The 11182-nt window shown below is 36.2% G+C and overlaps 1 protein-coding gene across 1 annotated transcript; it reads right to left on the bottom strand.

Moving 5' to 3' along the window:
- Nucleotides 1–2511: 2511 nt before the first annotated feature.
- On the bottom strand, nucleotides 2512–10886 carry LOC127161792 (glycerophosphodiester phosphodiesterase domain-containing protein 5-like). Its single transcript, XM_051104535.1, has 5 exons — nucleotides 10847–10886; nucleotides 8837–8971; nucleotides 5487–5567; nucleotides 4787–4899; nucleotides 2512–2972 (listed from the first exon to the last, which is right to left on the bottom strand). The coding sequence occupies exons 2-5, from the start codon at nucleotides 8902–8904 to the stop codon at nucleotides 2887–2889; spliced, it is 348 nt and encodes a 115-aa protein (XP_050960492.1). The 5' UTR covers nucleotides 8905–8971; nucleotides 10847–10886; the 3' UTR covers nucleotides 2512–2886.
- Between the last annotated feature and the right edge of the window lie 296 nt (nucleotides 10887–11182).

Genomic DNA, 11182 nt, shown 5'->3' with positions numbered 1-11182 from the left:
TAGCCTGTATTATATAATGAGTTTTAATGCAATTGAACATTTTATAGTCACAAAAACAAGTCTGAAAACCAATGGAAATCACAACAAAAGGGCTGAGGCTCTCATTGTATGTACTACTTTTTCGCATACACTACCATATAATTGGTTGGGTTCATTATGATTTTGTTTTTTTTTTTTAAGAAATTAATATTTTTTCAGCAAGGCCACATTCAATTGATCAACAGGGACAGTAAAGACATTTATGTTATAAAAAAAAATTCTATTTCAAATAAATGCTTTCTTTTGTTTACCTTATGTTCATCAAATTATTTCTAAAGGATCATGTGACACTGAATGGCTGCAGAAAATCAAGGAAGAAATTACCTTTAAAAATACATTTTAAATGTTAATGTTACAATATTAGGCTACTGTATTTTGATCAAATAAATTCAGCCTTGGCGGCCATACAGTAAGAGACTTTCAGAGACGAGACATTACCGACCCAAATACTTTTTAATGCTAATGTATAACCTGGCCAACATTTTAAAAGCATTTTCAAACCATGTTTTATTAAAGTGTCATAATTCAGTCACAGCAAACTAAATACACTCACAAGCACCTGTCACATTTGCTTGACTAACGGCCCATTGCTCTAATGCTCCAACACTGGACCAATGCTCCAAAAACAATAAAACATTTTATTTATTTATTTAAGAAGCTATGCCATAAAATGTGCTTTGTTAAAAGTTTTCACCTTACCACAAGGCTAAGTCTGAGCTGTTTCATCTGAAAGAAACTTACTGACTTATCTTAAAATATATCAGCGCCTTTGTTTTGTCTCAAGATGGACACCAGTAATGTTTTCTAATATTCATAATCCTGGCTTAGTCGAAGCCCTGTAGGGCGATTTTGAAGTTGGAGGAGAAAATGAGATGGGAGCTTTTCCTCATACCGTAACTGTCATGAACCGGAATACACAGAGTTCACGCAGAGCTGGACAGAACGAGCATTTGAGGTTAATTGTAATTATAAAAAAAAAAAAAAAAAAAAAAAAAAAAAAAAGACAAGTCGTTTTGCTATATAAGACCCTTCTTCCACGGCTGGGATCATTTAGAGCCCTTTGAAGCTGCATTTAAACTGCATTTTGGAAGTTCAAACTCATGGACACCACTGAAGTTCACTATATGGAGAGAAATCCTGAAATGTTTTCCTCAAAAAACAATTTCTTTATGACTGAAGAAAGAAATTTAATTTTTGTTGTGGAAGTGAACTCCTTTAATGCTGTTTAATGCTGGGTTCATTTGGTAGGTCAGTCATTCACAAGAGCTGCAATCTTATATGTCTGTATCTCGTTCTACTTTTGGCTCTGCTCTGAACAAGCTGTGCCTGCAGTGGCACTGATATCACAAGCACCTTCAGTCCATTTACTCTAGCCCAACAACATACCACCCTTGGTGTCTATTCTTAGAGTTTGTTGCTCAACGGTGTTTGCTTTTTGGTTTTGATGTATATATTAATTCTTGCATTTTAAAGCATAAACCTCTTTCTTTAAAAGAGAAAATCTGTATTTATGTAATTTTGGACTGACTTTGGACTAATTCTGTAGTTTTGGACTGACTTCAGAGGCAGCTTAACGTTAAGTCGCTAGGTTATCAAGCGGTTAAGTTCTACATTTTGTAGAAAAACGATCTTAAACAGTTATGTGTAAATACTTTAATAATACCAAAGTCCCTTTAAGGCAAGTCATTTCACTCGGCGGCCATCTTTGAAAGTGCAGCTCCCATCTATTTGAATGGGGAAACATGAATATCTTCAAAACTGTTCACCAAGCTTACGATTAAATTTCATATTTGAAACCACTAATGAAATCTGATGACAAACTGCCTCAAACATCGTTCCTTATGCTCCAATAGCGTTAAAAAAAAGCTTATTTTTCAGACGAGATCAGCCAGCGCACATCTCAGAACGTGCAGACTGTTTCTATAGCAACCGGGACTTCTAATGGCAGCTGCAGTGACGCGCTGACTTTACTAGTCAACGATTGGCTCTTTCATTAAGAAGGCGGGGCTTTGTTTATATTATTCTTATTTACTACTCATTTGAACCCTTTTAACATTTTAATAAAATACTATTATTACAAACAATATTATTTATTATGCTTTTTACACTATTACTTTTCTTAAAGTATATCATGGTCAAGACCTCATCTATTATATACACTCTAAAAAGTGCTAGGTTAAAAAATAACCCAACCTTAGCCCAGCCGCTGGATAACTATGGAACAGAACACACGTTGGGTTGTTTTGACCCAAGTGCTGGGTTTAACCATTTGACCCAGAATGCTGGGTTGTTTATTTGACCCAACTAGTGGGTCAGGTTAACTGTGTTGCTGGGTTAAACATAACCTAATCATTGGGTTATTTGTTGTCTTACTGCCTTGCTACCTTTATATTTACCAATAATAATAAATAATTATTATTGCTTTTCTGCAATACAGTTAGAAAAACACAAATGCAACTGTAAACAATTTAATGAGTTTTATTTCTTTTTAAAACAATTTTCAAATGGGTGCAGCGGTCACACATTTTATCCAACCATTAAAGACACATAAAACAACTTTAGTAGATCAGTTAATTTAAAACACAAAACTGTGTAAACTAGGCACTGTAGATTCAGATTCTTTGTCAACACTGCAGCAGCAGAACACTCACCACATGAGAATCATTCCAAACATTGTGCTTTTAAAACTAAGCCAAACAAAGTGTCCACCAGACAATACAAATGACCACTTAAAACGTGTTACAAGTGGGCAGTAAAAACTGTTGGCCTTAAATTCACACATGAAGACTTATGTCCATCAATATAATATACCGCAAGCTGGAGAAATTCCCAGGCAACGAGTCCGCTTCAGTGGCACGGCCCGTAACAAAGGCGAAGGTCTGGGATGTCACTGTCTCGTCCCCAAGGCACAAATCCACCATGCTGGTCCCCACCTGTTAAATATACGACACTTAGTCTTGAAGACACTTAGGCCTGAAAAAATTCTCATTTTAGAAGAAAATTTCAAAATGCACATTTTTAGTCTTTTACATCTGAACACCTCATACAGTGGTGGCCAAAATGATTGGAACACTAGTATTTTCACCAGCTAAACAAACAAGTCAGTGATTTCTATTTTTGCTGTAGTGTGTCAGTGGGAAATATCAGTTTGCATTTCCAAAAAGTAATGTAATGTAATGTAATGTAATGTAATGTACAGAAAAAGAAAACTTACAGGTTTGTATGTCAATGAATGGCTTCCAGAATTCTATGGTTGTGGTTCTGTGGACCCTTCCTCCAGAATGGGCAGGACTTTGTAAGCACTCTCCCCTTTAACATCTAGACCATAAGAATACTACAGTGCTCTGTTTCTGCTCCCTGGCTGTCTGTTTAGTGGTGCCCTGGCAACCCCTGGAAACCTGCTTTTCATTCTTAAGGTATTGTTTTCGTTATAATGTACTGATTCAAATTAGTTATCAATAATAATTATTTTACCACTAAGCTGACATGCTCTCGCGTATGAACAGGCAGCATCTGTGTAATCCTGCTTGCTGCGAATGGACCTTTATCTCACTTCCTATATCCGGTAAGCGAAGCAGTGTATCCCCACTTCCGGTCCCATCGCAACGCAATGAAAACTAATGGGAGAATCCTCTCTTTTCTTTCTTTCGCCGGTGTTACTGCAGTGTACCTGGCTGCTTTTATTCTAAACAATGACACACTGCCTCAGTTTTCACGATTTCCTGACACAACACGGATGAGATGCGTGGGATGAATTAAGGTCCTTCTAAAATATTACACGGGAGCACGTTCGCGTGGAGTATGCATTTCGAAACTGAGGATGTTTAGGCCTACATCTCATATCACCTGCTGAAATGTTCCTATTAATATATTTCTCTTTCAAATGTGCATTCTGAATAATAAATAAATTTAACCTGCTGCAGTCAATTTCGTCTTCTCATTAACAATGTTTTTCTCATCATATTTTATACCCATTTACATTAAAATACATTTTAAATAAACACCCTTACAAAATTAACCATGGATTTACTATAGTTAATGTAGTAACCATGTTATATTTTATTTTATTTTTTCCACAGACTGATTTCCATTTGTATTGCCATAGTTTTACTACACATACCATGGTTAATTTTCGTAAGAGCGGTATTAAAATAGATGAATGAATACACGGGCGTTGCCTTAAAGAAATAACAATGTTGAACATTTTAGCTAATTAATCTTAGACAGTATAACGCGTTGACAGCGTGATTTGAGTATTAATTAAGAATTTTGGCATAAACGTGAATTACATACAGTGAAATGACTGTGAATGAAAAATGACAGAATAAAGACTAAAATTTAATACAAATGAATAAACATGTTGATTCTGATCTTATTCATCAGGTCTCACACACACTGCAGCACTGACGCAGTGTGGTGAAATCACAAATGTTTATGAGCCATGGGTTTCTCAGATCGGTACGTTGGATTAAAACTACAAGTTCCGTTGCGTTTGGAAAATTCTGTGCACAGTAATCATCAGAATATTTCTTCGCCTGTCTCTGAAAATGTCCGGAGTTTGAAATCATCCTGCAGATGCTCATTTTAACAGGCTTTTATTCAACTAGTGATTACAGCATATTGAAAAATATACATAACCGGAAGAATCGATACACTGCTTCGACAAGCGCTTCCGGTGTTCAATTCCGGTGCGATAAGGGTCCATTAACCAGGCTTTATCTCCACACAGCTGTGTGCTCAGTCTCACCTGAGAAGATCAGTTTCTCCTTCATGAGGTTGACGTCACGACTCGGCCGACGTACTACAGCGCTTAGCATGATCTGCTCAGGGTTGTAGCTGCGCATACCACTCATCTTCCACCTGAGGAAAAAAAAACATGACAACACACAGTCAACAAAACACACTTCTGAGGCTTTGAAAGTGCCACAAAGTTCTGCTCATTAAGTATTGGATCTTGAAATATTTGATGAGATAAAGTGACTGAGAACACTTAAAAGGATTAAAGAGCAACACTAAAGTAAAAGCACTAAGAATGATAATTACTGGAACAAAAAATACAAACAGACATAAGAAACAGAACAAATCAAGACCCTAAAATACTCATCCTCATTACCTGATCAGGTGATAGCTGAGCAATTTCAGCGAGCAGCGGAGGACAGGCGCATGCAAAGAGCAGAGGACAGAGAGAAAATGGAAAGTAGAGATTGCCAAGAAGAAAAGAGCAGAGCCATCAGTTGAAAAGCGCCCGGCCGCCCAGCAGAGATATAGCAAGCGTGCTAACTACAAAACAACCTAACATTAACGCCAAGGACTGCTTTCGTGCAAATGTGTGTGAGCACAGAAATAGTCATATTGAAGATTAAAGCCACTACTGACACAGCAAAATAGCTTCCAGTATTAAAAAGCATTAAGAAACAACTTGAAGGACATAAAAGAGATGCACTTACTTCTGAAAAATGAAGATGCCGATGACAATCGCCACAGATATTAAATCTGAGGTGATCCATATCAGGCCATATTCTTCAGCACTCTACAAAACATGTTAAAGCAGCATTTAGCCATTAGATATCAATATAAAAAAAAGCTAATTAGGAGAAAAAAAAAGCAGAATCCTAATAAAATAAAAAAAAAAAAAAAAAAAAACACACAATATATATATATAAAACTGTACACTACTAGTCATAAGTTTTTGAACCATAAGATTTTGAAATGTTTTTTTTTTTTTTGTCTTCTGTTCACCAAGCCTGCATTTATTTGATCCAAAGTACAGCAAAAACAGTAAAATTCAGAAATATTTTTACTATTTAAAATAACTTTTCTATATGAATATATTTAAAAATGTAATTCATTCCTGTGATTTCAAAGCTACATTTTTAGCATCATTACTCCAGTCATATCATCCTTCAGAAAGCATTGTAATATTCTGATTTGCTGCTCAAAAAACATTTATTATTATCATTATGTTAAAAACAGCGGAGTATAATTTTTTTCAGGTTGCTTTGAATAGAAAGTTCAGAAGAACAGCATTTATCTGAAATAGAAATCTTTTGTAACATTAAAAATGTCTTTATCATAATTTGATTAATTTAAAGCATTTCCTTGCTAAAGAAAATTAATTCTCATTTCTTCCCCTAAAAAAATACTGACTCCAAGCTTTTGAATGGTATAGTGTATAAGGTTATAAAAGCTTTTTTATTTCAGATAAATGCTGATCATTGGATCTTTCTATTCAAAGACTGAAGACTGGAATAATGCTGAAAATTTAGCTTTGATCAAAGGAATAATCAGATTAATGAAATATACAAATCGAAAACACTTATTTCAAATAGGGATGCACGATATTATCGGACTGATATCGGAATCGGCCGATAATGACGTTAATTGTAAATATCGGCATCGGCCCGATATGAAAAATTATGCTGATATGTCTTGCCGATAAGATGAATATGTTAACTCACATGTGCTGAGGGTGTGTTAGGGATTAGATCATGTCAGCAGTGTGGCTCATTCTTGAAGCAAAGTTTTGACTGAATGAGGAGTAGAATCACTGTTTTGGATCGCTGCATTTAAACTGAGAATGCACATACAGAATGATGTGTAGCAATAGCACGTGCAGTGACAGCAGTGGCTATAGGAGAAAGCGCGCCGTTGTTCCATTTGGGATCATTTACTGTTGCCTGTTCCATATCCAGTCACTAGATCGCTAAATGCACATTTTAAATGGTCTTTGTTGTATTTTGAAACACAATGGCTATGTTTGCAAATGACATGATCTGCATTTAAAATAAAATGATCCCAAAAGTAATTACGGCGCGCGGTCATTGAATTCTCTTTCTCCGGCGGCGCAATGGCAAAGCACAATGTTGAAACATTTTTACGTGAATATTATGACACAAGTGAGGTACAAAGCAGTCTTTATAAGATAAATAATTGGTTAGCAGGCAAATATTAGTAGTGACCGTGCTTTTGGATTCATGCGGTTCGAGCCCATACATTTAAAGCTATAAGCGGCTGTGTGTCGCGTTTTCCCGGTTGGTCACGAATTGCCACAAACTTCATAATATTTATAGTTTCTTTTCACAAATCATCACCCTCTCACCCTTTAATTTCGCAGGTTTATTTTCTTGTCATTTAGTTTTAATCCATGTTGTCGTATCTTTTATGGTGGTAAACTGCGGGTGGGAAATAAAATATTTAGTGGCAATAAATTTAGAATTCGTTACAACGACTTTTTAATTCGTTACCTCATTTTACAAATTAATAAATTAATAAATCGTAGGAACGAATTAACAAGTTGTAGGAAATAATTATGTCCTGTTCGTGTCCCGCAGCCCTGTCAAAGAGCAGTGAACCGTATAAAATAATTAAACATGACTTAGTGACTACATTTCTATTACTTTCCATGTTGAACGCCTTTGTATTGCAGGGCTCTAGACTGATCAAAACTGTCACATTTTAGATAATTTTATTTATTTATTTTTATTTATTTATTTATTTATTTATTTATTATTATTATTATTTTTTTTGGTGCAAGTTAAAATTTGACGTGGTCGCATTTGTGCGAGTGCATGCTCTGCAGTGCTGAAGCGTCTGCTCCATACAGCGGGAGTTACAGAGTTATAAAGCCGTGGCATATTCAGGTTTTCACTGATCAGGCGAGTATAGTTTTCGTTGTGAGCGCTTTGGATGTAGAGCCTGGTTTGTATTTGTAGGGTCAGCACGAGGGAGGAGGTGATAGCAAAAATTACGTGACTATTCTGGAAATGATGGCGGACGGAGGATTTGGTAGGGTAAAAGACCGCTTGTTAAACCATAGAAGGTAAACATGTTGGTATTCTTGTGCAAAAAAAAAAAAAAAAAATGTACTGGTTTGCCAGTTGGTCACGAATTGCCACATAACTTAATATTTTTCTTTTCCCAAATCCTCACCGTCTCACCCTTTAATTTCGCAGGTTTATTTTCTTGTCATTCACTTTTAATCCATGTTTTCATATCTCTTACTGTGATAAATTGCGGGTTGGAAATAAAATATTGCGTTGGAATAAATTAATTCGTTAATACTACATATTAATTCGTTCCCTCATTTTTCAAATTAATAAATTAATAAATCGTATGAACGAATTAAGAAGTTGTAGCGATGAATTATGTCCAGCTCACGTCCTGCAAAGCACCCTCACAGTTAAAAACCTGCTTTCCCAAAAGCATATAATCGGTATGGTCGTTAGTTCCATTGAAATCTATTGGTAACGATGGAACTTACGAACATAGTTGCTTTCGGTTCCCCAAAAAAAATGTAACTGTTTGGATAAAATAAATGCAGGCTTTGTAAGCAGAAGAGACTTCTTTAAAAACAAATTTAAAAATCTTACTGTTCAAAAACTTTTGATTGGTTGTGTATATCTCATAAGTCTAAATGTGTCTAAAAAGCACTATTTCCAGGGAATTTTTAAATGAAGTATTTATTTCGAAGCTTTTGGAGCCCACAATCCCTTTCCACTACAGATTTTTCTGATGCAAATGTATGCAACTATTTGCAAAATTAGTTAGTGATCTTGCATCATATATAAAGCATGCCAATTTAAAATCTACAGTATTCTGTGGAATGGGTGGTAAAATGTGTAAAAGTGGGCCAAGATTCTCTACATCCTTCTTGGAAGCTGACAGCATAATTGAATTAGCCATTCAATGAACATCCGGCCAACGTGTAGGACTTCATGAATGACAGGCGTTCCAAATCTGGCCTGTGTATTTGAATGTGATTATAGCCGATTGATATAAAAAACTGAAATTTACTCACCTTGCAAGCTGTCCAGATTGTAGATGAGCTTGTCTCTTCAACACAACAGATTTGTAGAAATTTAGCATTATATCACTTGCCCTCCAATGGATCCTCTGCAGTGAATGGGTGCCGCCAGATTGAGAGTTCAAACAGCTAATAAAAACATCAAAATAATCCGTAAGTAATTTACACGACTCCACTCTATCATTTAACATCTTGTAAAGTGAAAAGTTGCATGTTTGTGGAGTGGGCCCTTACACTTATAGGGCATTGCAAGCCCTCTGAGGCGTAAGCCAGGGCTATTTTTGTAGTCAACAATCTCACGAGAAGCTGTCTTTGACACCATCCGTCACCCACCGAGCGATGCCTCACTACTGATCTCTCACTGACAGTGCGAGAATTTAGAGCAGCGTCTCGCTATGGTAAGAGTGCTTCAGGTGAACGTTGGGCAGTGAGACAGTCACACCACCTGATGCCTTGGCTCATTCCCATAGATATGGTGTGATGGGACAGCACTCACCACCCAACGTTATCCACCACCACCATCCAAGACAGCAAACCCATGAAAAATTTGACTACAGACTAAATCCATCAAAAAAAAAAAATTTTTAAATTTCCATATGACTAGATTTTTTTTTATTTAAAATTGACAAAAATTATTTACAGCATTTTAAACGTCAGAAAGCACCGTTTTGCAGCGCTCATTATCCCCTAAACAGCGTAATTTAAAATAAATTTTTTTTTTTTTTTGCATTTTACTAGTTTCTTCACTTGAAAATTGTCAAACGGCATTATTTACAGTTTTTTAACTGCAGAAAACCGTCAGTTGCTGCACTCATTATCCCCTAAACCAGACCTGGGCAAACTCGGTCCTGGAAAGGGCCGTGTGTCCCTGCAGAGTTTAGCTCCAACTGATAAAAACTCACCTGTTTGTAACTTTCTAGTAAACCTGAAGACACTGATTAGCTTGTTCAGGTGTGTTTAATCAGGGTTGAAGCTAAACTCTGCAGGGACACCGGCCCTCCAGGACCGAGTCTGCCCAGGCCTGCCCTAAACGGCGTAACTTAAATTTATTTTTTTTTTTTTTTTGCATTTTACTAGTTTTTTTTTTTTTTTTTTTTTTTTTTTTACTGTCAAACAGCGTTATTTACAGCATTTTAAACGACAGAAAGTGACGCCAGTTGCAGCGCTCATTATCCCCTAAACGGCGTAACTTAAATAATTTTTTTTTTTTTATTTTTTTTTTTTTTTTTTTGCATTTAACTAGTTTCTTTATTTGAAAATTGTCAATCGGTGTTATTTACGGTGTTTTAAACTGCAGAAAACGCCGTCAGTTGCGGCGCTCATTATCCCTTAAACTACAAAATTATTTTTGTAGTCAACAATCTCACGAGAAGCTGTCTTTGACACCATCCGTCACCCACCGAGCGATGCCTCACTACTGATCTCTCACTGACAGTGCGAGAATTTAGAGCAGCGTCTCGCTATGGTAAGAGTGCTTCAGGTGAACGTTGGGCAGTGAGACAGTCACACCACCTGATGCCTTGGCTCATTCCCATAGATATGGTGTGATGGGACAGCACTCACCACCCAACGTTATCCACCACCACCACCATCCAAGACAGCAATCCCATGAGAAATTGACTACAGACGCAAATCCATCAAAAAAAAAAAAAAATTTTAATTTGTTTTTCCATATGACTAGATTTTTTTTTTTCAAAATTGTCAAAATGGCGTAATTTAATTTAAATTAGTTTATTCATTTTGCATATTACTAGTTTTCTGTTTTGAAAATTGTCAAACGGCATTATTTACGGTGCTTTAAACGGCAGAAAACGGCATTAGTTGTGGCGCTCATTATCCCCTAAACGGCGTAAATTAACTTTATTTATTTATTTTTTTTTTTTTTTTTTTTTTTTACTAGTTTTATTATTTGAAAATTGTCAAACGGCGTTATTTAATGTCAATTTATTGTCAAACGTAAGAAAGCGCTGTCAGTTGCTGCACTCATTATCCCCTAAACCAGACCTGGGCAAACTCGGTCCTGGAGGGCCGGTGTCCCTGCAGAGTTTAGCTCCAACCCTGATAAAACTCACCTGTTTGTAACTTTCTAGTAAACCTGAAGACACTGATTAGCTTGTTCAGGTGTGTTTAATCAGGGTTGAAGCTAAACTCTGCAGGGACACTGGCCCTCCAAGACCGAGTCTGCCCAGGCCTGCCCTAAATGGCGTAACTTAAATTTATTTTTTTTTTTTTTTTTTACATTTTTTTTTTTTTTTTTTTTTTTTTTTTTTTTTGTCAAACAGTGTTATTTACGGCATTTTAGACAACAGAAAGCGACGTCAGTTGTGGCACTCATTACCC

The sequence above is a fragment of the Labeo rohita genome, unplaced genomic scaffold (assembly GCF_022985175.1).
Source record: "Labeo rohita strain BAU-BD-2019 unplaced genomic scaffold, IGBB_LRoh.1.0 scaffold_734, whole genome shotgun sequence".
NCBI lineage: Eukaryota > Metazoa > Chordata > Actinopteri > Cypriniformes > Cyprinidae > Labeo > Labeo rohita.
This window is presented reverse-complemented; position numbering and strand designations above follow the sequence as displayed.

Coding starts and splice junctions, on each gene's coding strand:
- LOC127161792 (XM_051104535.1), bottom strand. CDS start 8,904: ATGCTAAATTTCTACAAATCTGTTGTGTTGAAGAGACAAGCTCATCTA. Junction 4,900..5,486: donor GGCATCTTCATTTTTCAGAA/GTAAGTGCATCT, acceptor TTTTTTCCTCAG/GTGGAAGATGAGTGGTATGC. Junction 2,973..4,786: donor GGAGAAACTGATCTTCTCAG/GTGAGACTGAGC, acceptor TATATTTAACAG/GTGGGGACCAGCATGGTGGA.